This window comes from Acanthochromis polyacanthus, chromosome 18 (assembly GCF_021347895.1).
Source record: "Acanthochromis polyacanthus isolate Apoly-LR-REF ecotype Palm Island chromosome 18, KAUST_Apoly_ChrSc, whole genome shotgun sequence".
NCBI lineage: Eukaryota > Metazoa > Chordata > Actinopteri > Pomacentridae > Acanthochromis > Acanthochromis polyacanthus.
In genome coordinates, this window is record NC_067130.1 from 6,848,138 (window position 1) to 6,875,397 (window position 27,260).

A 27,260-nucleotide genomic window follows, 5' to 3' on the forward strand; every position below is an offset into this window, starting at 1 on the left:
TAGAAAGCAAAGACTCTGACGCAACTTTAATGTTGAGAGAGGGACATGATGGAACTCAAAACCAGCAGAAATACATTCTGAAAAAACGGTATATTTTTATTCTTCGCACTGATTAGAATTTTTAAATCATGTCTCCCAAGTAAAATGGAAAAATATACATTTAATAACTTATCAGTAAACAACAATAGAAGCTATCTATGCGATTCACTTAACAGCGATTCAATAGCAATTATTTTTTAAACATACCACAGGCATACTGTACACAGATATTTTAGTGACATCTGAGTTCACTGGATCTCATGACAAGAAGAAAGTGTGTCATTTGCATAACAGGTTAACGTAAATCCGGCTTCCTCTGCATGTCGCGTCGCTGGGTGATGGATATTTGGAAGGACGTGTTTGACAACGTGACGGAAAGGACGGAGATGTTACACTCAAAAAGAGAGGAAGTAGCACCTGTTACCTAAGATCTGACATTAAAGGACAACACAGTCAAACACATGGTAGACTTGAAAAATCCAATGGTATTGCTTGGTGGAAGTTATTCCAAATTAAAGAAGAATGGGTCTTTGAAAGATAAATAAAATAATATCCAAACTCAAGGTCCACTTTGTAGCTTTTACTGAAGCTTTCTTATCTTCTGGGCAGTTCACATCAGCCATGATATTAAAACCAGTGATGAATGAAGTCGTACTCGTTAATTGAACCTGTATACGAGAGCAAGGGAGTAGTTTGTCCTTACAGGTGGTGTGTTGAAAGCAGAAAAATGGAAAGGTATGAGGATATGAGTGACTTTAACAAGAGCCAACTGGGTCAGAGCATCTCCAAACGAACAGGTCATGCAGGATAATCAAGACTCAGTGTTAAGTGTTTGGCTCACCAGTGATTGGAAATATTAATTTGGCCAAGTGTAAGTTCTTATGAAGGTAAAATTCTACAAAAAAACCCCAAAACACATAAATGAAGAGTTGTGGTGCTACAGACATGCACTGGATGGCAACGGCAAAAAAAAAAAAAAAAAAAAAAATCACACATTTTCTTTTGATTTGAGCAGAAAAGAAATCCAAAAATGACTATCCCCACTAAGATCATGACTCATGAGGTTTTTTTGCATATCATACAGCTTTAGTGAAGGTTGGTCTGTGTGGTTCCAACCCACAGAGGAGCTACTGTAGCACAAACTGCTGAAAACCTCAACACCGTTAAGACAGGACATTGTCAGAACCCACAGTGCATTGCAGCTTGCTACGTTTGGGGCTGAAGAAAAGTGGCCTGGACTCTGTCTTTTGCATGGTCAAGAAAAGATGGTAACAAGACGTACTGTGGGAAGAGGCAGTGTGATGCTCTGGGCAACGTCATGCTGGGAAGACATGGTTCCTGGGTTTGATGTGGGGGTGTTAGTTTGACACGAGCCATCTACCCAAACATTGTTGCAAACCCCAAAAACCCCAGATGTAACTGAGGGTTTGAGTAACTTTACAAAGAGGTCAAAGTGTTGACTTGACCTCTTTGTCAAGTCCAATCCATGGAGACTCCATCTCAACTTCCAAGACTTAAAGCTGCTGTCCGGACTTTCCGTTTGTTTTCAATTAATGTATCATTTTTTAACAAAGCTTAAATGTGTTAGTCTAGTTCGATACTATAATATAAAGTTAGTATAACGCAATATGAAAATTTATTCCTGAGCTCCGCCTTCCTCTCATAGACCCCCATGTTATTCCAAAAAGCGCCGGTTGCTGCCGACCAATCAAGTTCGAGCTTCAGCTTTGTCATGCTGTCAATCAACGGTTACGTGCACAGCAAGCAAGCCCATGCAGAGGTGGGCGAGCTACGCACTACGCAACCGCGCGCACATTTGTTTTGCTTGTGGAGGAGAGAGCATCAGGGCTCAGCAACTTCCAGAAAAGTTACCAATCCCACGGCTTGTCAGGCCAAGAGACTGCAGGACGTTTTTTGGCTCGGGGGGCTTGCATCGCTCCCCGACCACGGCCTCCATAGCCCGCCTGACGGCTTCGTTTAGATGCCGTGGTCGGGGAGCGACGCGAGCCCCAACATCCTCTGGAGGAAGATGTTGGGGCATCTGGGACATACTCTTCGTCAGAGGAGTCATGCAATTCTGAACTCTAGATAGAAATAAATAAACAATGTAACCCATATACACGCGTAAATGCACTAAGTTTGATAAACAACGTCATCGAGAGGGATACACGAGTGTAATCACATATTGAAACTTTACTCGTTCGTCCTAGCAGATTCATGTTATTTTGGTATTAGGACAAGTTAGACTCAATACAGAATTCTAACGTAATTCCTTTATTATTTACTAAATGTAGAAGAGTGGAAAACAGCAAAACAGGCAAGATGCTGCAGCACTCCGGGCACTTCTCTCATGTACTGCGCGCGTGCACAAATAAAGGGGCGAAATCAGAGGGAGGGTGGGACCAACAGTGTTTTGGGAGACGCTGCGATTCAAACTCCGGACAGCAGCTTTAAAGGATCTTCTGCTAACGTCTTGGTATCTAAAATGACAGGACACCTTCAGAGGAGTTCCTTTCCGATGGCTCACATCTGTTTTAGTGGCACAATATTAGGCAGGAGGGTCTCTTGTTGTAGCTCAACCAGCTCCATGACAGACAAGCAAACTATCTGGCTGAAATGTGGTTGAAAGCTCCAGAAAAATGCTTCTAAGTGGACCTTGAGTTCAGGTGTTTTGGTGTCAGAATAAACTTTCACATAATAGATGCAGCCGGATCTGCACGTGGCGCAACCAAGTAGCTAACATAAGACATTTTAGATGAGAAAATGAACAATCACATCCTTCACACAGTAAGTACGTGTCAAATGGTTTAGATGTACACACTTTATCTCCTTAAGTTTATTTGAGAAAATGGGAAGAAAAAATAAACAGAGTAAACTGTCACACCAAGCTTGCTGGTAATGAGATGCTGTAACCTAATATCCACTGAAGGCATGATTTTTGGCACCCTACACACTCCTTCTGTGTGCGAGACGAGACGACTCGGTGCATGTTTCGGCGTTTCTAAGAACACATCTGTTGTTTTTTTTTTAAATCTGATATTGCACATCCTAAAGAACACTGAGGGAAATAACACGGCGTCATGTGGCATGACTGTGTAAACCATATCGACTCTAACCCTGGAATCTTATATTTTTTCATTCAGCCGTTTCTCTTCACAAACACCAAGCCGATCCAGCTTCAAGTATCCACACGACCAACCCCTCCTGTTCTCTCCCATGAGTGGAACCTAAACAGAACGGAGAGCAGACAGTGATGGCAGGGGTTTCCGCTGTGTGTTTAACAGACCAAAGAGAGAAAGAGTGAGTGTCCCGGTGCAGCTGACGACGGTCCACCAGGGGAGGAGAAGTGGGATATGAGTTAGTAAGGGGCAAACCATGGTAGGCCAGAGGCAACAGTCTGGTTTGAGAGACCGGGAAGTTGCTCACGCCTGCTGCAGCATTAGACCCTGTGAGACGTCATGCACAGCAGTTCATCCTCAGTGATAAATTCAGGGCCACGCGCACGCCTGAGGGCCGCTCTTTACACGCACACACAAAGTTTTAAGACTTGAAGACATGCACGGCCCGTACTACGTACTGCCTGCAGATGGGGCACTCGCTCATCCTCTTGCCACATTTGGTGCAGGTCACCATGTGGCCACATTCCAGTAACACGCAGTCAATGATGGCGTCCATGCAGATGCGACACAGGTTTTCGTCTGCCGCCAGCTGAGCTTTGACACCATCTGTGGAGGGAAACACGAGAGATGTTTTCAGTTAACAGCCGTTCTCTGTGGATTCATTAAACGGTGTGGAGATCAGTGATGATGTGTAGATGCTGGTGAACTTCTGCAGCTAGACAACAGTCAACACAACCACCATGACCACTGTTTGGTCCTCTCTTCTATGTCCCTGCTATTATTTACACTGAACAAAGATATAAATGCAGCATGCAAATGGTTCTCTGTTCAGTTTATGAGCTGTTTAACTGGGAACAACTGGGTCAACATATAATTGCAGGACTTTTTGTAGCATAGTTGACATTTTTGCTGTTTTCAGGCCTAAAATCAACATGGTCACCTATAACCAAACACCACATGGCATTTTTACACAAAGATTGTTCTAAATATTATATATACAATTGCGTAAAATTGAAATTGAAAGTTATTTATAAAGATGTTGTAGTAAACCTGTTGACATGCCATAAATCCACACTTGACTCACACACTACTTTATATTAAATAACTCAGAAAGCTTTGGAGTCTTGCCAGTCTTTTCTTCAGGAGGAAATGACATCATGTGGAGCAGGTCATGTGATCTGGAATTTACACACTTTCTTGAGAGGTGTTTTTGTAATGGGGAACTTAGTTGAAAGTGATTTCTGAGACACAGTAGAACTAGTTATTTTCCATATAACATTTGGTATATGGGCAAAAAAGAAAAATCTGTCATGATTATCTCAACTTAATAAAAAGAACACAAAACAGTTTTTGAATAAGCTCATTTTATTATTGTTTTGCTAATTAGAAGGTGGTCATTATTATATTTGGACGGTTATTTAGTTGACATTTTAGTGACATCCAGTCATTTTTTATTAATAAGTGATTGTTTCCATAATAAATAATTCTGGGATTTGTAAAGATATGATCATAATGAACATAAAAACATGAAATTTTTTACTTTTATTAAAAATATGTGCAAGATATATCCCATGGACTTCAAAAGTCCTCAATTATATATTGACTCAACTATTAAGTTATTCCACACTCTAATCAGGTGAGGCTGTAAAGGACAATGATGAGGTAGTGTGACCAGCGCAAAGACAGTCCCTAACCAGTGACTAAAACACCACGTTAAAAAGTAGCTTTATCCAAATGACACGATGCCACAGATGACAAGAGAAAGATGAGAATGGGTTGTTGATGCCCTGCATGCTGGAATGCCAGTTGTCTCCACCTCCACCATTTTTCATCAAAGAAATCATTTCAGAAGTGTGGTACAAATGAGAACCTGCCACATGACCTGGAACCACCTGGAACCACCTGTCACCAGCCAGCTAGCCCATCTGCAAATTAGTTTGCAGTTGGCAACAGAGATGCTAATGAAGTTTTTGGTGTGGTCTACTCAAACGGCGAGGAAGCACATGAGAAAAGCTTGTTCGTGACGTTGTTTCCCACACTAAGGTCTTGATCTAACAGCAGAACACCACTGTATTCAGATCCAGTGTGCAACCACTTGTGCTCATTGGACGCTAGCAAGATGGAGGACAATCCTTTTAATTGATGAGTCATTTTTAGCGGTACACAGACGATAACAGACTTTGGCATTGTACAGGAGAACGCTATGTGGATGTTAACATTGTACTGATAGTGCTGCAAAGCAGTGATGGTACGGGCAGAAATTAAAGATCGACCGATTATCAGTCTGGCCGATTATCGGGACCGATTATCTGCATTGTTATTTTTATTAACTGATTACAGATAAAATAAATTAAATGCAGTACTTTGGCTTTGGGGCAGCCAGGTTTCTGTCTGCAGTCACTTTGTGGTCTCAAGCACATCACAGCTCTGATTGGTTATACGTCGCGAGTAATAGCCAATCAAGACTGAAAGCTACTGTTTACAGACATGGACAGACATTTGCATAAGAAGTGGCTCCAGTGAATTAGCAGAGTTGTGTTTTTAAGGTGAGATAGCAGATGCTGCTGAAGTTGCAATAAACACTTCAGTCTTACACAAGCATGCTCAGTTTCCCTGTTATATTGAAAATGCATGAATAATTCACTGAGAAACTGTTCCGTCTCAATCAATCAGTCTCACAGTGAACAGAGGAGAGTCCTCTGTGGTCACATGATGCTCTGCTGTCATCACTCCTATTTCTGGGGAACATATTCATTCAGTAATCGTTGTTTATGAAGTAATATAATTATGAATGACAGGTTCCCTGCTATATTATAGAACATTTAATGTATATCAATTCCAAATATCGGCTACTAGTAATTGGTATCGGTCCTGAGAAAACCATTTTGGTCGATCTCCATTAGGGATACTCCACAGACAACAAGCACATCTGCATTTCATCAGTAGCAATCTCAATGTCCAATGATAAGAAATCACAACATCTCAATGAGGCAGTGTTGCCGTCCTACCGCAGCCTGCAGGCTCTCCAGATACGTCACCTATCAAACATCTGTGGGATGCTCTGGATGGACGAGTCTAACAATGTTATACTGTCCCCCAAGATGTCTGCAAAATTCACCAAACCCTTAAAAATGAGTGGGGCAAAGCTCAACGAGCCAGAATCAACAACCTCATGAAGTCTTTGCGCTGCAGATGTGTGGCCGATGCAAATAGTGGACTCACTGATCTGTCCATTATCATTTCTAATTTAGTGCATACTTTGGAGCCATCAGTTCTTTTGCAAACTGGATATTTCCATATTACATGCTGGATTTATATTTTTGTTCAGAATAGTGTGATAAAATATTGTCTATGTTGTGCAAAACTGTCCTTGTGAGGTGCAAGTTTTCTGCTTGATGCTGCTTTATACATAGTAACACCAACACCTATACTATAAATCCATTTCTGCATGTGTTTGTTTTTTCACACTCAAATATAAAACACATATTTAACCACAATCATCCAGCCCTTAGTCTTAAATAACAGAACGCATGGCTTCTGGCACCGATTTTCCATGCCAAATTGAAATCAGATGCCAACACAGAAAATAAAAGAGATTTCAATGTGCCAAGAAGCATAAACCAAAGCAGTGGTGCAAGGTGGTGTTTTCCTTTTTTTGATCTGGAGACACATTATCGATACCAAAAAGAAAAGCAATCAGCTCTCCAGTCACAGCTCGGGGGCAGAAACACGCTCTGAGCTTAGCGCTGCTGCTAATACATGATGTCTGTCTGATGGCAGCCAGACAGCCTCTCACATCAAAACCACTTATAATCACCGAAGCAAATTAAGTCAGATCACTGGTTTATGGGAGCTAAACGTCTGATTGCTGACTGATCAGCCTAAATCTGGCTCCTGCTGCTCACATCTTGTGACGGGAAAAGGCCAATCCATCTGCAGCCTGCCTGCTGTCCGTACGCTGCTGACTGCTAAGTGGGCTAATATGATCCTCGAGCCCTTTATGTCAACAAGGAAGCTCGACAATGTAATTACACCTGATGGAGACAGGCTGCCATCGAAGTAACATGATGGCTCATCAAGGGGTAAAAGCTCTTAGCGAGTGCATTAATGACAGGATGAGAGGCTGTCCTTCTGAATGAAATGAGATGACGAGCTCTGGGAAAGGACCAAGTGACAGAATGCGAAGATAATGAAGCAGGCAGGAAGTAAGGACTCCAAGTGACCATAATATGATAACATACAGGATGATGTATGGATCGAGTGGGTAAAAAGGGCCGCAGCATGCCTTCACTCTTCATGAGTACAAGCAGCATCGATGTGGTTCATGGAGGAGATGGAAAAGGTGAAGTGACTTTTTATAATGTCTTACCTCCAACTCCACTGTTGCAGAGAGGTGGAGGATATGCAACCACTTTATAGATAAGAATGGGCAGCAATACAGAAAGTCGATTAGTTTGGGAAACGGTGAATTTGGCATTTAAAGTACTTTTTTGGCTTAAAATGCTTCTTCACTTATTTAGAAAGAGCTAGCTGCTTTAGCAACAACACAAATATGAAAATAAAATGAATTACCTGCAGTTATGCTCACGTTTTCCACTGCAGCAAAAGGAGAAAAAGCAGCATTTTAGTCAAACATAAAATGCACGTGTCGAATTAAAAAGCAGAAAGCAAATGAATGCGACCAAGAGCACTCACTGGATTTCCTGTTCTGCTCGTTTTCTCTGTAGAGTCGGTGCACTCGCTCCAGCAGCTCCCACTTCTCGCAGCAGCCAGAGTAATTGACAAAGTTCCTGGCGAGAATCTCTTTGAGCTGGCGGACGGAGAGGTTTTCTATCGCCTCTTCATTGTCGAGATCAGACAGCGAGGCTCTGATCCTCCTCTGAGTCGCCGGGCTGACCTACAATCCACAGGGGGACAGAGCTGTAATCACTGAATCAGCAGCAGCATCGGATCCGTTTCCACTAACAGGATAAAGACTGCCAGCTTTGCGGAGGTGTTTAAAAAAAAAAGGGATCACACCTCTATGATGTTTTCCGTGGGCTCCAGGTTCAAGAGGGACGCTGTTGGAGTATCCTCATGCTCCTGCGTGAGTGGAAATCAACACAGGGAGGTTAGTTTAATGACATTCAAATACTCAAAATGATTTTAAAACTCATAAGTTAGAATATTAACCCTCCTGTTGTCTTCATTTACGGGCATCAAAAAATACAGTTTAAATATTCAGCAAAAAAATTCGCCAAATTTCTGAAAATTTGCAAAACCTTCAGGAATAAAATTTCAATAATTCCTTAAAAGTGTCCCTTAAAAAAGTATTTTATAAAAATCCCTCAAATTCGGCAAGAAAATCCTTGTAAATATTTTTTAAAAAATGAGTAAAAATCTTCCAAAAAAATCCTTAAAATATCTAAAATGATCACATATATATCAGTAAAATTTCTAATACTTTCTTAAAGAACATTCACAAAAAATCTACCAAAATCCAGTGAAACTGTCTTGATTTTGGTAGATTTTTTTGTGTGAATGTTCTTAAGAAATATTTTTTGAACATTTGTTTTTTTTTTCCCCCACCAAAAAAATGTTAAAACTGCCCCCCTCCCCCATTTCTTAAACATTAAAACGGATCAATTTGACCCGCGGGACGACACAAGGGTTAAAGGACCCCCATGTTGAAAATCCATTATATTGTAAATTTGTGAAAACATGAAGATGGTTACTTCTACTGTTCCTCTAGCCTTTAATTAGATGACAATGATCCCACAACAACAAAAAATCCCTTTCTTTTACTAAGTTGTAAGTCTTGCATGCCCACAGGTCAGAGCTGTGTGAAAACTGTAAATCTGAGGGACAATAATAAATGGTGGAAGCTTGAAGACTGTTTTGTAACCACTGAAGGACTGGTTGTAGTGTTTTCATGTCGCCTTTTGGGCATTCGTGCAGCCTAAGCTTCTCTGGACAGCAGCAGCTCTGCTATATTTAAAGCTACAGAGACCAAAACAGCCTCCTAGGGCTAAAATTCAAACATTACAACCTATCTTTGAGGCATACTGAGCTGAAAATTGACAGATGTATTTTAGAGAACTATGTTAAGTTGGTGAATAGAGGCACAACATGGGACCTTTAAAATGAGGATGCATAATGTGTGAAAATGACAGATTTTCTGCTAAACCTCCTATCTGTGCATTAAAGGCTGCTGAACAGGCAAAATAACAAACTAAACTAATCCATATCCGTTTGTCTCATTCCTATATCAGAATCAGCAAAAAAAAAAAAGAAGCAAATTAAAGTACATCTCCGTCCCAGTCTGACTTTTCCCATGATAATCGACACCATCACAAGATGAAGAGCGCCCGATTACAATTCATAATTTCTTCCAGCTCCATGCGACTATCAATGCCACGATAAAGAAGACGGTTTTAGAACAATCTGCGGTTCAACTTAGGCTGCAGCTGCTCAGATATCTAATGAACAAACAGAGATGTTTAAACACTGACTCAGCTCCCCTTAACTCGGCTGCTAATTATTCTCTTTGAAGGTGGAGGTCAGGAATTTGCTGCATTAAAGGAGAACAAAAGGAGCGACAGAAGAGTTCAGGCACTGTTTGGTGTGAGTGCACGGCTCCGTATTATCTCAGCCACTTATGTGCTTTGAGGAGGCAATATTGTCTCTTTATTCTTTAATCTGTCTTGACAAAAAGAGAGCTTGTGAGGAGCCGAAACAAGCGATAACTGCTATCACAGAGTTCAGCGTCTTCGCTTCTGTGCCGTAAAAAGTCAAACTCTCTCTGTGTGCTTCGACACATTCCAGCTGAGCGTCGTCTCTCTCCAGCCAAGATGTGTTAATAATTCATCCGTCAGTGTCGCGGCGCTGCATGCCTTCACTCACCCAGACATCATGCTTTCCTTCAGGCGAGACTCCTCGGAGACAAAAACACACGAGCAGCAGCCTGCCTCACGCTAAGCGCCAAACCTCTCCAGAGCACAAAGAGTCTTTGGCTTGAAGTTTGATTTCATTCAACCATATAAAAGTACTAGAAAGCACTTGCATAATCTGCCAAGGCTGCACAATCTGCTCAATTTGTTACTTTTGCTTAGACAGAAAACGTTCGGAAATGTTTCATCTGCATCAAAATCATCACAATCATGGACTATGGTGCCTGACTTGTTCCCCCAAAGACCACTGAGATTTATGCAGAAACACGCCCTCTTTGGGACACGTTTTAGATATTTTCAGATTGGACACATTCTGGGGGTCTGATTCAACATGTGCATTAGAAAACCTAACCTCAGTTCACTCTAATTTTCAGCTCCAGCTAACAAGACAGAACAGGGGATATTTCAGAGAAAACAAAACAATAATGCAACAAAAAAATTTTGTGATTAATTATTTAAAAGTAGCAGAAACTGTACACCGACCATCCACAACATTAAAACCTTTGACAGGTAGAGGGAATAACACTGATAATGTGGTTAAAATGGCAGCTGTCAGTGAGTTAGTTCTTGACATTGATGTGTTGGAAGCAGGGAAAATGGGCAGCGTGAGGCTGTGAGTGACTTTGACGTGACGGGGAGACGACTGGGTCAGAGCATCTTCAAAACAGCAGGACTTGAGAGGCGCCTCGGGCTTACTGATGCATGTGGGGAGCAAAGGTCTGCCTGTGCAGTCTGATCCCGCAAAAGAGCGTAAAATGCTCGTAAACCTTTCTGCTGGCTGTGACAGACAGATGTCAGAACACACAGTGCAATGTAGCTCGCTGCAAGTAGCTGCAGACGGGTCAGATTCAGAGGGGATGTGAGCATCAGAAGTGAACCACGGAGCCATGAGGAGGCTTCAACTGATGAGTCACGTTTTCTTGTACATCATGCAGACAGCATCGTGTGCGTTGTTTACTTGGGGGAGAGATGGCAGCAGGATGCACTGTGGGAAGCTGGCAGAGGCTGTGTGATGCTCTGGGCAGTATTCTGCTGGGAAAACGTGAGTCCCGGCTTTCATGCGGATGCTACTCTGACACAACTTTCTACCCAAAACGATACATTTCTTCATGGTATTCCCTGATAGCAGTGGTGTCCTTCTGCAGGATAATGCTCTCTGCTACACTGCAAAACTGTTCAGGGTTAGCTTGATAAACATGACAGAGTCCAAGGTATTGACTTCTCAATCTGATCGGGCGTCTGCAGCTACAACTTCCAGGACCTTTAAGGATCTTCTGCTGTTGCCTGATACCACAGGTCACCTTCAAAGCTCTGCAGAGGAAATGCCTCGATAGATCAGAGATGTTTTATCAGCACACGGGGGATCTACACAGCATTAGGCAAGGGGTCCTAATGTTGCGGCTGATTTAAGTAAGCAGGACAACATTATATAATACATAATATTCAAATTTATGATCAAAATCTAGCCAGGTTTAAGGCAGATTGCTGCAGAAATCTTGACACATTTTTATCATCAAGTCTTCACATTCAATATAATTGCTGATCTTAAATAAATATACGCACCACAAAGTAAAATCACAGAGGGAGATATAATCTATAAAGGATGAGAGACGGGATGTACTGTAGTGTCTGTGCTGTGTGGCTGCGAGCTGTGACGCTGTGGGGAGTTCTCAACCTGTGTGTCTCTTACATAACAGAATCAGCCTATGTAACAGACCTAAAAAAGGCAAAAGGCTTAAGCTGCCTGGCTGCCTGGTCTGAGGGCTCTGTGCTAAACACACAGCTCACACAGCTGTTTCCAGCTGTCACATGGACGCTGTGCTGAACACCGGACCAGCAGTGCAGCGCTGAGCCTCTTTAATATCAATGGAGAGGGAGGGAAAAAAGTGCCGAAATGTAGCAGAATTTCAAGCAGGAAAGCTTCATTCATAACAAAAACACAGAAGAAAAGAACAAAGCATGAGATCCAATGAAATTAGTGACAAAAGACATGCACAAGGGGGTGTTTGTTTGTTAGAGAGTTGAAGGAAAGGAGTCTACACTGCAAAAACTCAAAATCTTACCAAATCTGTTTGTCTTATTTTTAGTCAAAATGTCTCAACCCACTCAATTTAAGATAAATTCTCTAAACCAGTGACATTTCAGCAAGATGGAGGGACTTGTTTGAAGACAATGCATCTTAAACAGAGGAGCATTTTTTCCAGTGTAATTGAAGCTTGCAGTAAAAGTTGACTTCACCTTTGAAATTAATTATGTTGGATAGAATGAGGACAGATGTGAGAGAAGTATGGCATATGGAAATCAGGGGATGAGTGATGGTGTGTGTGCGTGCGTGTGTGTGTGTGTGTGTGTGGCTGCAGAAAACGCAGCTCGGCATGCAAACACACACCGAGTATCTGTTGAGTGTTTGCGCACACAGACCTGGCTGGTGGTCCCTGAGCTGTCACTTGGGCTGAGCACGTCTCCCTGAGAGGCGGATAGGACCGACTGTTCAGAGGTGGAGCGCGTCGCAGAAGGAGGCGAGGCGGCACGTGAGTGGGGAAGCGAGTGCAGACTGTCAGTGTCATCTCCCCCTTCACCTTCACCGTCCTCTTCCTCCTCCTCCTCCTCTTCCTCCTCCTCATGCGTGTCCTCTCCTTCTTCTTCTTCCTCCTCCTCTTCCTCTTCCTCCTCCTCCTCCTCTTCGTCCTCCTCCACCACCGCCGTCGGGGTCTCCCTCGTCCCCTGATGGCAGAGCACCAGGTCCACCAGGTCCTCCTTCTCCCTGCAGGTGTCGGTGGGGATGTTGCGCAGCAGCAGGTACTGGCGCAGGTCTTTCACTCGGAGCTGCATGAGTCGAGGCCGCTGGAAGGCCGTGCCTCGCAGCAGGTGGCAGGTCGTGCAGCAGCGCAGATTCTCCTGCAGCACCGAGCACAGGGCGCAGAAACTCTTCTTACAGTCGCAGCAGATGTGCTGCAATGGGAAGTAGAGATCGAAAGACAGACGGGATGTGATCAGCTATTCTTTTTCTTCTGAGTGAAGCAACCAAACTTGTTCTTCAAGTTTTTTTTTCCACAACAACATCAGTTAAGAAATCGTTTTTATCATCACTAAATGATCCCTGATGTCTGACATCTGTCAGCATATTAAACTGTTTACCCTCCGTGTTACTTTTGATGAATAAATGAACAATCCACTGTGAGGGATTCATCTGATTGGAGCTATAAAAATGGGCCAACTGAAGTCACTGAAGCTCCTGTTTCCATGGATAGAAACCCGCTGGCAGGTTTAAAAAGCATGTTGGTTTTTAGAACTATGCCACTCATCAGAGCTGGAAATTATAAAAACTGATTTTCAACTTTCAAAAAGATCCTTCAACTATTCATTTGTTGCTCCAGGGGAAAATGTAACCAAATCTAAGCTTGAAATTGTTACATTTCATATGTAGAAAGATAAGATAAGATAAGATAAGATAAGATAAGATAAGATAAATAGATAAATAGATAAATAGATAAATAGATAGATAGATAATTTATTAATCTCGAGGGAAATTCAAATTTACTATTATTTAATTTATTCTATATGTATTATGTAAAATTTACTAATAATAAACCATTTGCACTAATTAGATCCTGTAAGAAAAAAAAAAAAATCAACAGTCACGTCAAAAAAATTCTGGGATTTTCAACTTTTCTGTGACCAGACAGGAGACAAGCACAGAAGCAACTTTAAAATGTAAGTAAGAAAAATGTTCTACAGTCAATATTTTGTCATCAAGCATTGGTAAAAATTCACACGGTGACTCCAGATGCTTTAAAAAAAATCTTAAGAAATTCAACTTTCGTTTTTCTCTTTTTTTGACTTGTATTGTAACTGTCTTCTACTGCACTGAAGATATTTTTGAGTTCTGTCAGCTTCTAGCTATTGTTGTACTGTTTCCATAGAGTTGCAGGACTTTTTATGGCAGCGACAAATGAGCATACATTGAGTGAAAATGTCCAAAACAAATGCCTGGGGTTTCGAAGGTTAATTTTTAAAACTGGAATGTGTTTTTTCTGTGGACCAATAATCCTATTAACACATATTCATATCCACATATAGACATCTGAAACAGGGGCCAGTCATTTATAAGAAAGGAGTAAAGAAAAGAGAAGTACGCTATCTGTAGCTCCTGGTGATGTTTGACATTTTACAGGCTTAACACTGTCTCCTGATGCAGAGCAGCTGAGTAGATTGACACTTCAAATGGGCCGGAAAGCAGGTCAGCCACGGCTGTAAACATTTCCTTATCACTTGTGCACAAACGTGCTCTTGGTCCACCAGAGGCACATTTCCACCGTAACAGACACTTTTCTTCAATCATTTGTTGTTAATCCCCCGGCAGGCCTTCTTCCCGTACTATGAAAATATCACGCTGACACGCGAATGGGAGTCGACCCGTCAGAAAAGGCAACTGGTGCGAGGATGAAGAAAGAGCAATCTGACGCAGAGAGGAAGCTGAGCGCTGCGGCGTTTTCTCCGGTGTCTCAGACTGTCAGGCAGATATATTCTGTTATTAAACTCTGATACGCTGAGCTGTGTGGAGACCTAAATGTCAGAAAAACCATGTGTGCAGTAAAATAACATGCATGCAGAAGAAACCTGCACTGCAAAAACTCAAAATCTTACCAAGTCCATTTGTCTTATTTTTAGTCAAAATGTCTCATTCCACTTGATTTAAGATAAATTCACTTAACAAGTGACATTTCAGCAAGATGGAGGGACTTGTTTTAAGACAATGCATCTTAAAATTCTTAAGTCAAACAATCTTGAAATTATCTTGTTTTGAATTGTATTTTACAAGAAAACTCAAAATAAGTTTAGCCCTCGTGTCGTCCTGCGGGTAAAAATTGACCCGTTTTAAAGTTTGAAAATGTGGAAAAAAATATATATTTTCACAGTGAAACTTCTGATGTCCACATTTTCAACATTTTTGGGAAATCTTTGAACAGTTTTTGGTGGAAAAAAAGAAATAGTAAAAATATTTCTTAAGAATATTCACCAAAAAAAATCTATCAAAATCCAGTGAATTTCACTGGATTTTGGTAGATTTTTTTGTGAATATTCTTAAAGAAAATATTAGAAGTTTTACTGGTATATATATATATAATCACTTTAGATATTTTTAGGAATTTTTTTGGAAGATTTTTACTCATTTTTTTGAAAATATTTACAAGAATTGTTTTGCCAAATTTGGGGGATTTATTAAAAAAATACAACTTTTAAAGGAAATTTTTAAGGAATTATTGGAATGTTCTTCCTGAAACGTTTTTGTTGTTGCAAATTTTCAGAAATTTGGGAATTTTTTTGCTGAATTTTTGGATTTTTTTTCAGATAAGGAAACAATATTTTTTGCTGCCTGTAAATGAAGACAACAGGAGGATTAATACATCTCAAATTAGGAGATCACATGAGAGCGAAAATCTATTTTTGAGTGAAAAACAGGGTTTTTTTTTAGCATATCTGGCTTATTTCAAGACACCTAAGCTTGACAATCCTGGTAAAATACGGCTTAAAATAAGTTTTCCAGCTAATTTTAAGATCTTAATATACTAAATATCATATCTTATTTTCAGAAATCTTCCCAAGCCATTTTTTCACAAGTTCTATTGGCAGATTTTTTTCATTTATTTCAAGGTAAAAGTTCTTTGGAATAAGTTTTTTTTTTTTGAGAGAGGCATTTTTCCAGTGTGCCCACTGTATTTAAAGAATAGATAAATAAATGTAAAGTTGTTCTTCAGAACACTGGTGGAGTGATAGCAACTTCTCAAAAAAAAAAGAATGCCAGTAAAGAAAACAATATCCTGCCTTTAAAATTGTGAAAAGAATCCCATTATTTTAATATGGATTTTTGTTTAATACCGTATGAGTGGACAAAATAATATGGAACTGGTTCACATTGAAATGAAAGAAATATTAGTTTCAGGAAATCCATATGATTTTGCAGGTTTCTGCATTCAGACTGTTTGTTCAGGAAGAAACTGTAATTATGGAGGTCCGTGTTTCCTTAAATGCACCGTGCTGTCGTGTCACTGCTCACAGCTGCACGCAATGATTACATAATTGTGAAAAAATAAAAAGAAGCTGACTGTTCGTTGCTGACGCTCCTTCCCCCAGTCGATTTTTCCACAGCACTGACGTAAAGCGAAGCCAGAAAACATGCAGAGACGTCTGGACATATAGGTCTGTATTAACAATGAATGGGAGTTGTGTCTACCTTGCGTCTGAAGACGGAGAAGGCCAGTCCACAGGCCTTGCACAGCTGCCCGGCGCTCCCTGAGCTGGTGGGGGGGTAGGTGGAGTACCCAGCGCTGGGGGCAAAGCGGAAGGGCCCCGCCCCCGCTCCAAACCCCGGCTGCTGCGCCCTCACCGTGCCCGTACCCATCACCTCGTTCAGCAGCCCACAGCATGACGCCCACATGGACGATGCCCCCGCCTGGGGAGAAATCAGACCGAAAGAACCACTCATGTACGTTTACAAAGCACTTTAAAATAGCAAAATGTTAGCATTCTTTATAAATGTGAAGAAATGTCCATATAATGTCCTCTGACTGTTTCATATACGATTTATTAGAGAGGGAACATTGTGGGAGTTTAGCAAATAAAAAGCCACTATGAGGAAGTCTCCTGTGACGATTAATGCCTCCTGGCCTGCATTTTTGTTTTGTAGGCACGCTAAAATGTGTCATGTCAGCATCATTGTGGTGTATTAGTTGATTGTAATTGCCATTAGAACCAGATCAAAAGACCCACACACGAGTGTACAACTTTAGAGATATCCAACACATATGACTATACAGTACATTAAATCTGCAAACGTAAATATTCTTTAGGAATGTGAGGCCACAAAGTTAATGTGACTGTTTCACATATGGTCCTCATCAGAGAGAGAGCATGGTAGGAGTTTAGCTAATAAACGGGCCGCCATGAGGAAGTCTCAAGTGATGATTAATGCCTCCTGACCAGCATTCTCATTTTATAGACAAGCTGGAATTTCTTATGTCAGCATCATTGGGGTCTATTGGTTGATTGCATTTGTCATTAGAGTGGTTCATGACAGAATCAGACCAGAAGACCCATGCTCCCTTATTCGGCGTGTTGATGACGGTGGTGGAAAGTGCTGTCTCACAAAGCAGCACAAAAACTGTTTAAGTAGATGGAGATCTAGTGATTGTTTGATTGCAGAAGATGAAGGAGATGCATGGCAGAAAATTTACAGTAAATTTGCTGCAGTAGGTTACCCAACCAGATGGAGTCTCTGACTGTTTGATACTGTAGTGACACGAGGAGGTGACTTGCAGAACTAGCAGTTCTGTGTTGGCAAACAGAGAGCATTGTGGGAGTTTAGTTAGTAAAGGGTCACAATATCAAAGTCTCCTGTTCTGATTAATGGCGTCCGAATTCAGAATCTCAGCATTACTGTGGCCCATTGATTACTGTGTTCAACATTAGAGTTGTCCACGTTATCTGACTGCTTTAAAAACAGCTATCAGCCCATTAAGCTCATTTTGTGTTGCTAGTTAGTTGACTGCTGACTGATATCGCTGGCGGTTATCAATTAAACAAATTATTGGATAAATATACTCATTTTATTCCATGACATCGAAACTTTGCTCTGTAACGCCAAAAAGAGCTGAAGGTCAGCGGTGAAAGAAATACTTAGATATTTTAAGGAATTTTGGTAAAATTAGCAACATGATAGAGCAAAAATTGTCTGTTCCAAACAAAAGTCAAGCATCCAAACATGCATAACAAGTAGAAAACAAACAACTCGTTATGCAAAACAACTAACTTCATAATGATGTTCACTACCATTCAAAGTTTGGAGTCACTTAGAAATGTCTTTAGTTTTGAAAGAAAAGCAATGTTTTCAATGAAGATAACATAAAATTTATCAGATATAAAGTGTAGACATTGCTAATGTGCTAAATGACTATTCTAGCTGGAAACAGCTGATTTTTAATGGAATATCTCCATAGGGGTACAGAGGAACATTTCCAGCCACCATCACTCCTGTGTTCTAATGCTACATTGTGTTAGCTAATGGTGTTGAAAGGCTCATTGATGATTAGAAAACCCTTGTGCAGTTATGTTAGCACATGAATAAAAGTGTGAAATTGCCTAGGTGACCCCAAACTTTTGAACACTAGTGTATATTGTAATATTGGATTACAATTAGTGGTGTAGTAATGTTCACACGATAAAGTTCTCATAAGAAATCACAACTTATTTGCTGTCATATTATTTTGAAACTACATCCAACATGAGTTACCAAATAAAGTGAAGCAAAAAGTGCAATATTTCAACTGTAGTGGATTAGTAGAAAAAATAAAGTCCCTTATAATGATACAAATAATTGATTTAACGCACTTAAGTAGTTAGTCTCAATTGGTAGGAGTGAAGACAGAAAAATGAAAAAGATCGATGAATGAGAAAGACAGAGGGAGATAATCTTTCTGAGTGCTCTTTGAGGTTCGAGATAATTCAGCAGCAGAGACTCTTAAAATCTCTTATTAATGATATTTTCCAAAGAGCACTGCGGGGTAAACTTCCCAGCCACTGCATTATTTTGAGTGACGTTGAATAAGAGGCTATGCGAGGAGCCTCAGCTATACCACAATTATCTCGTGTAGGTCAAGTGGGAAGAGGCGGACGCTGCAAACATCCAAACTAGCTGGAGTCAGCGTGTAAAGCAACACGAGTGGCCACGCAAAAACAATCAGCCGGACGTGTTTTCTGATCACAAGACGGCTATAAACCAGGGAGCAAAGATGGCGTGATGGGAGCCACAGCTCCTTGGAGCATACTGATGAGGAGGAGCAGGGAGGGGGAGGACAGCCAGGAGAGAATATGTCTTCTGTTGTTCCCCAGGCTGCAGAATCAATAGCTGACATGAGCATAATGTAAGCCTTCTGTGGTTCCCGGCTCTATGCGGAAAACAATGGAATTCACAGGGTCCTGCCACGTCTCTTCTTAAAGCAGCGCTCTGCTCCGACTTGTCACAAACACCCTGTGATCTGACCTCACCCATCTGCTTAGGGAGCTGTTATGTAATCTTAGGAGCGAGGCACTATATGTGGAGTCAGGACAAGAAGGAGGAAGGTCTACCCCCACTGCAAGCAGACAGCCAGGACGTGTCTGCAGAGTTCAGGCCAGCAGCTCATTCATTCATTTAGCAGCGTCTGGTAGAATCTGTTAGCATTTCTGCTGTCCATCTATCAATCTGTTTATCTCTAGACTAATCAGCTGAATCCGTTTGTTTTGTAGAGCTGCAACTCATTTTTACAATCCATTTATTCCTTAATAATTTTTCAGTTAATTGATCTTTTTTCCATTCAGAAAAAATGTCACCTCACAGCCCCAAGGTGATATCTTTAAATAGCTTGTTTTGTAAATTAAAATAGAAAAATATTCAGTTTAGGTTTTGTGGGGCTGCAGCTAATTTTACAATCCATTAATCCTTTAATTAGTTTTCTGGTAACTGATCATTTTTTTCATCTAAAAAAATGAAGAGAGAAAAATGTCTACTCACAACCCACTGTCATATCTATAAATAGCTCGTTTTCTGAGTTCAAATCTGATAAGATTCAGTTTACAGCGATGGAAACGATTAAACTAAATTCAGTTTATGTTTTGTAGGGCTGCAACTACATTCAATACCCATTAATTCTGAATTAATTCGTTATTTTTCAGGTTATTGATCAATTTTTAATAAAAAAAAAACAGAGAATAAAAAATGTCAGTTCACAGCCCAATTTGATATTTTAAAATAGATTGTTTTGACAATTTAAATCTAAAAATATCCAGTTTACAGTGATGAAAACTAATGAACTAAATTCAGTTTAGGCTTGTAGGGTTCAAACTAATTTTAAAATTCATTAATCCTTTAATTAGTTTTCTGTTAACTGATCATTTTTCCATTTAAAAAAATGGAGAAGAAAGAAAAATGTCAACTCACAGCACAAGATGATATCTTAATATAGCTTGTTTTGACAATTTAGATCAGAAAATATTCTGCCTTATAGTGATAAAAACTATTAAACTAAATTCAGTTCAGGTTTTGTGGGGCTGTAACTATTTTACAGTCCATTAATCCTTTAATTAGTTTTCTGTTAACTGATCTTTTTTTGTCTAAAAAATGGAGAAGAAAGAAAAAATGTCTACTCATAGCCCAATGTTATATCTTTAAATAGCTTGTTTTGTTAATTCAAAACTATAAATATCCAGTTTACAGTGATTGAAAGCTGGCAAATGCAGTCAATCCACTAATTCAGCCTGAACATTTAGTTCATTTTGCGGTTGTACATCTTGTTCTCAGTAAATCTCTGCATTAGCAGCTGACTTTCTCATGATCCTCCTCTAACTTTGTGTTTGCAGACGTACCACGATGCATAACAACTTGCATTTAAAGCCTGTGGCATAAACTTGACCTGACGATGAGCTGCTAAAAAAGTCTCCCTGGTTAGAAACAGCCTCGCTCATACGGGAGCGAAGCCTCCTGAAAGGATGTTTACTGCATCAGATGAGGAGCCGCTGCAGCCTGGCCGTGGATTCAGTCTGATTTTGGCTTAGAGCCAGCAGCACCATCTCCCTCTGTCACTTCAATTAGCACACTGTAAGCTCTGCGGGCAGGGAGTCCCGAAAAACAAGTGACAAGTGCAAACATCGCATGTACTACACTGTTCTTTGTTTTGTTTGTTTTATCACTGATATTTCTCCGCAGTCTGTTATCTTCAGCTACGCCTCTGGGAAAACTCTATGTGTTTTTTGTCATCTCTATCACCTTTATGTGTCATTTCTCCAGCAAATAATTCAGATATTTCTCACACTGTTGCAGGAATATGACAATACAATCCCACATACACACACAAACAAATCCACCAAGAGGGGAAAGCAGCAAAAATTAACCGAGATTTAAATAGGAACACCCACAGGGGAGGACGAACAGTGATCTGACCTCATAAAATGAGCTTTTGATGATCAAAACTCAAAAACTGCATCGAGCATCAACAAGTGAGCAACACACAACTGTGTGGGACGAGGCCTAAATGGGTCACAGACAGACTGGAGAGTTTAACTACAACCGAGGTGAGTCAGACAGCAAGTAAGAAGAGTTTTTAACTTCCATTGAGCTGCATCATTTTCACAGAGTTCTGACAACACTGATACACCCGTCTAAAGCGGCTAATACGATTAGTGGAGTAGTTCAGGAAGTCTGAAATAAATAACTCTAATGACAACACACAGTCATTTAGGTAATAAGGATGCACTTAAGTTGCATTATGGAAAATGTAGGATGCTGTATACTTAGAAGTTGAAGCACATTAGCGATTAAAAGTCAGGAAATCTCAGCCTCTCCTACTTTGATTTCTAACATTTACTTTTAAAATCGGACTCTCACCAGCTTTATGGAAGTTCAGTGTAAATTGTTTGGTTATCCCTTTAAGTGTGAGTCTGCAAAATCTCAGTTATGATATAAAAAATAAACACTCACTTGCCAGTTTATTAGATATACCTTGCAAAAACTAATGCTGTCCAGCAATAAACCCCCTTCATGACTGTTATAATGTTCAGTGTATGCTGAAGTGGCGATTAAGCTGTGTGATCATTGTAGTCATGCAGTTTGCAGTGGGTCAGTGTATAACTGAGGGACTTCTGAAGGGCATGGGATATACCTTGCATACATTTTCATTAAAAGTAAAAAACTAATGTTTTTATGTTCATTATGATCATGTCTTTACACATTCCATAATTATTTATTTAGGAAACAATCACTTATCAATAAAAAAATGACTAGATGTCACTAAAAAGTCAACTAAATAACCGTCCCAATTTAATAACAACCACCTTCTAATTAGCTAAACAATGATAAAATGAGCTTATTAAAAATTTGTTTTGATTGTGTTCCTTTTCTTAAGTTGAGATAATCATGACAGATATTTATTTTTTTTGCAATATATCAAATTTTATATGAAATCACTTTCAACCAAGTTACCATCACAAAAACACCTCTCAAGGAAGTGCGTTAATTCCAGATCACATGACCTGCTCCACATGATGTCATTTCCTCCTGAAGAAAAGATTGGCAAGACTCCAAGGCTTTCTGAGTTATTTAATATAAAGTAGTGTGTGAGTCAAGTGTGGATTTATGGCATGTCAGCAGGTGTACAACATCTTTATAAATAACTTTCAATTTCAATTTTATGCAACTGTATATATAATATTTAGAAGAATCTTTGTGTAAAAATGCCATGTGGTGTTTGGTTATAGGCTGCCATGTTGATTTTAGACCTGAAAACAACAAGAATGTCAACTATGGTACAAAAAGTCCTGCAAAATATGATTGTATTTTTAATTATATGGGCCTTGGTTGCATCCTGGTTAAAGAACACACCACATAATGTCAGCATCCACATATTGATTCTGCCTGAGGACCTTTGCTCCATGCCCCCCCACCATCTCTCTGCCTCCATGTTTCCTGCCTCTCTACACTACGACCTCTCAAATAAAAACAGGGGGGAGGGGAAGCCAAGCAATTAAAAGGTTTTCCATTACATTGATGGAAACATCATAAAATATGAAACATAAATCAGTCCCGCTCAGTGATCTGCAACCCAGATATTAAAAGATTACAACGAAGTCTGTTTACAGCTCTTGTTTGGCGTTGCAACTAAATCCATGACGGTAATGTCAATAGATGCTCGTCGAAATGCAGCCGGTCGAATATTAGAAGTTAAGCGCCTCCAGATAAACAGCAGGAGACGCAAAACAGCATGGAGATGTAATTGAAATATCATCATCCAGCTGTTTTTATGCAGGTGAATGGAGCCGATTCGAACAATTATGCAAAATAACTGCAGTCGGCTCAGATAATTGTGCAATGACTGTGACGGGGAAGTATCACTGATTAAAGCCGTCAGAGGGAGTCAGTCTGATAAAATTCACTTTGAAAACTACACAAGCTACATTAGCTGCTGCTAGCACTGCACAGCATGAATCTCTGAATGAGCTGGTGCTGATTAAGGTGCATTGTGGGTAATGTAGGTTTCTGCAGAAAAGAAGCATGCATAAATGAAAAGGTGGATTTATTTTCTAATATGTGCGCCTGTCATCTGGAGTCTGCTGCAGGAATGCAATGTTAAAGTCTTTAAGATGATCTTGTGTCATGTTCCTGAGACCAAGTCGACGCTTTTGTAATCACATTGCAGCCATCAACTCACAGATATGCACCAGACACAAAGAATTATGAGGATTTTCAGGGTAAACTCATCAGATATACCTCCATCACCCACCGTCTCTTTCTCGCCTTTCATTTCCTCTCCCTCTCAGTTCACCGTCTCTCATTTTTCCCCCTTGCATCATCTGGAAATGTCACTCACACTGTGAAAAGTGAACCGAGCCAGCTGCCTGTTTATACCGGAGATAATATTGTCAGAGAAAATAAACTTGTTCGTTTGCCGCCTTTCGTCGTTTGTGTGAGAGTGATGAGACTAAACGTAATATTTCATATAGATTACACATTACCCAAGCAGACTGCTGTGGCCTGCGGACGTCAAATCCACTGAAGTCTGGAGAGTTACGCACATAAAAGTCAAGATGCTACCAGCAAAGTTTGGTTTTCTGTGTACAAAATAGCAGATTTGCATGGTCTACTCCAAACGCAGAGGAACCCTTTGGGCGGGATTCTCGCCTTTGGTGCCGCAATACAAACAGCAAATGACTGCTGTGGAGACTGTTCTGCAATATAAAAGCACGATGGGACTATTTCACAACCATCACCAGAAATCTGTTATGCCCCCTGGACTCTCTTTATAGCTTTAGACTTCTTAGAAGACAGCCCCAAGTGAATTTAGTCTCATTTGGAATGAAGTGTGATCCACTGTGCTGCATCACCCGCTACATCTAAGAATTTCAGCAGAGATTTGCTCCCACAACATTCAAGTATGTGCTCATTGACGGCTGGGAAAATGAAACGTTGAGAGGATTCTGACTGAAAAATATCTGAAAATTAAACATACATGTTAAATTATCATGGATCCAGTTAGAGGTCTAAAAAAATATGACCTTGATGAAACCTACTGTACAGCAATCTTTCCCCTTTTCAGACACATGCTTACACAATCCAGCTAAACACCGTCCCTTCCACAGGGGCAGAAAAGCTGCTTTTCAATTTAAACCAGATTAGTCAATAAAACATCACATCCATTTTGGTTTCCTGGGACACAGTGAGTGATGATGTGCCTTAGGAAAATTAACTTCACAGACTTAAGCCCTCTGTTCTCTTATCTTCCACAACACTGTGATAAGCAGTCGTGAAAAACGTATTTAAATGCTTAAATACAAAAAAAATGCATTTGCAGAAAACATGCTAATGAGTCCAAATGTGTCGTACTCATTGTGAATAATAGATCAATCTGTCAGTGCATTATTGTTGCATTGTGTCTGAATGAAGGTACACAGTATAAAATCATGTCCTCTGCGATTAAAGCCTGAACCAATAAAACACTGTAGTAATTCTGAAGGCTTCACACACTGTCGGCATGTTTATTCTCTAACAGCACATTAGATTTTAGGAGCGCAGCTAAAAGCATGATAGTGAAAAGTAACCAGTATTTGCAGCTGTGACTTTTATGCAGTACAGTGGAGCAAATTCACCTCGGAGGCAAAGACAAAAGAGAGGATGCATCATGCTATTTAATCAAAACAACAATAGGTTTTTAGTAAATGTCCAATGCTGCATGAAACCTACACAGAAGCGTAGCATTACTCTAAAACACATCAGAAAATGGGTAAAAGCAACTAAAGCAAATATATATCGCAAAATATCACTGGATGCATTACATTGCTGTTTTCTTTTGAGACTTTATCCTCCCTGCCATACATTAATGCGCATTTCTGATAGATACAACCACTAGTGGCCCTATGAACTGAACTTAGTGCAGCTTAAACAGAGAAAACAGACAAAATACAAGCACAGAAAATACCTTCACAAGAGCTGCAACGATTAATCGGTTAGTTGCCAACTAATTAACTGCCAGCTATTTTGATAATCTATTAAACAATATAATTTTTTTAAAGAAAAAACTTTTAATTCTCTAATTCCATCCTCTGAAACGTGTACTTTTTTTGCTTTCTTTTCTTTTCTCTGACAGTAAACTGAAGGTCTTTTGTCTGTTCAACATTCTTCAATAATTTCTGGCATTTCAAAGACCAAAACTATAAGAAAAGGAAGAAAATAATCAACACATTAATTGACAATGAAAATAATCATTAGATGTGGCCCTTATCTTCAAAGTGGCAACTAACGTGCTGCACTGAGAAATTCTGCAGCGGGAAAAAACTGACAAATGCAGAAATGTGGCTAGAAGCTACAGTGTTAGCTGTGTATCTGCTGTTAAGCGTGCACTGCTTAAGTGTTGATGTTCTCCTAGCTTGTATGTATTTTCTTTGGATCATAAACTGTCTGTCCTTTCACAGAAATGTTCTGTTTAACCAGGAAACTCAAAAAATGTCCAACTACATGTCCTTGAAAACAGGGCTCTAATAACAACAACAACACAGTGACGTTACAGACCAGAAATCACAAATCTATGGCAAGTCACATCTGTGCAGTAGAGTTGAGTATTAGGCTGTTAGTTCTGGCTTGTGGGGTGTTGTCAGACTCTTCCTGAAGGGTTTGGTGAAGTTGGTGGACATTTTGACTGACAGAATCACATTGTTGAGCATCATGTGGCGACAGTGTGTTCTACCACGCTGTCTGAAACGGCTTCTCAGGTGACAAATGTTGGAGTTATTGACATTCAGAGGCCCTGTCTGAGATGCCAGCATGCAAAACAAACTGTTGTCGTCTTTTTCTTGTCAATTGTGGGATCGTGTCATTTGAATAAAGCAGCATTTTAGAGTGGCCTTTGGTAGACACTGGTTAAAGTAGTGCCTGATGAGGATGTGGATAAACTAAACTAAACTTTTTCTGCATAATTTGCAAACTTTAAACCGTTTTCTAACCAAAACATTGCAAATCAGTTTTTTACTTTCACACCAAGTCAGAAAATGCACTATTTGCATGCTTTGTTTGTGTTTTTGTGCAGTCTTATTTCACACCTCTTGCAGTGAGAAAGCTATTTCCAGATTGAGGGCATCCACCATCCAAACTAACCACTGATGCATGCAGAGATCCTCTAATGAAAACCATCCAGCCGGCTACAGTACAACTGCAATAACAGGTGATTAACTGTCAGCCGCTTTGACTATCCTCAGAAGTGACTGATGCTGCTGCTCATGATGATGATGATAATGAAGATGACCGGTTGTAGTGTCAGCTCTGCTTCACCTCTCAGAAACCTGCTACCAGCACCACCAGAGCTCCAATGACATCATCGCCATCCTCTTCATCACCATCAGTCCTGAGCTGCCAGACGGCATCATCACCTTCACCTCCCAGTGCTGCAGCCCGCCGCTGCCTCTGCTCCAACACACACAAACACACAGTCCACAGAGAGCAAGGAGACTCCTGCACACAGCCTCGGACCTCAGAGGTGATCCTCAGCCTCCTCCTGAGAAACCTCCCCGCACCAACTCACTCACTGACCGCAGCTTCGATCTCGTTAGAGCGGATTAAAGCCTGACGATGAATGGACGTCGCTGCTCCGGCTTTAGTCCACTGAACTACCACACTGAGGGGTCAAAGCAGGCTCATTAAAAGGCTACACACTGTACCCAGTGTTTATCAGGACGGCTGGACATGCAAAGGGGAAGCGATTCAAGGCTTCCTCGCACGACAAGGGAATAAAAAAACAGTGACAGCGCTGGAAGGGCAGCAGGAAGCAGAAATCAGAAGACAACTCAAACCGTGAATGCTGCATTTAAGCCTGTTGATAGAAGGAAATTAATTGACATTAGGTCTGGGGTATTCCCTGCCTCTAGGTGCAGGATCGTGCGCAAACCCCACACATAAAAACCGGCCTCCTCAATGAATCCGAGCTATCAATCCGCTGCAGGTGGAGTCACATACCTTCATTGCACCTCCCGTTCGAGGAATCTGCCGAGTAATGTCAGGACGACGACCATTGCAAGTGCACAGGGAATCAAACCATTACGTCTTCCCTCTCTCCAGCTGCCAGTGTGTGTGGAGTAAGCATAACGTAATGGCCAAGAG

At 40.6% G+C, this 27,260-nt stretch overlaps 1 protein-coding gene across 2 annotated transcripts; it reads right to left on the bottom strand.

Moving 5' to 3' along the window:
• Positions 1 to 27,260, bottom strand: rnf34b (ring finger protein 34b). Of its 2 annotated transcripts, XM_022194593.2 has the most exons (8): positions 27,117 to 27,260; positions 16,323 to 16,541; positions 12,509 to 13,039; positions 8,178 to 8,240; positions 7,854 to 8,055; positions 7,731 to 7,754; positions 7,528 to 7,569; positions 1 to 3,764 (listed from the first exon to the last, which is right to left on the bottom strand). In XM_022194593.2, exons 1-8 carry the CDS (start codon positions 27,120 to 27,122, stop codon positions 3,580 to 3,582), a joined length of 1,272 nt encoding a protein of 423 aa, XP_022050285.1. In that variant the 5' UTR covers positions 27,123 to 27,260; the 3' UTR covers positions 1 to 3,579. The 2 variants fall into 2 exon arrangements, with proteins under 2 accessions (XP_022050285.1, XP_022050287.1); XM_022194595.2 differs by lacking the exon at positions 7,528 to 7,569.

Excerpts from the sequence above, each read along its gene's own strand:
- rnf34b (XM_022194593.2), bottom strand. Across the intron at positions 13,040-16,322 it reads TCTCCGTCTTCAGACGCAAG|CACATCTGCTGCGACTGTAA; the intron begins GTAGACACAACT and ends TTCCCATTGCAG. Across the intron at positions 7,755-7,853 it reads CGAGCAGAACAGGAAATCCA|TGGAAAACGTGAGCATAACT; the intron begins GTGAGTGCTCTT and ends CTTTTGCTGCAG.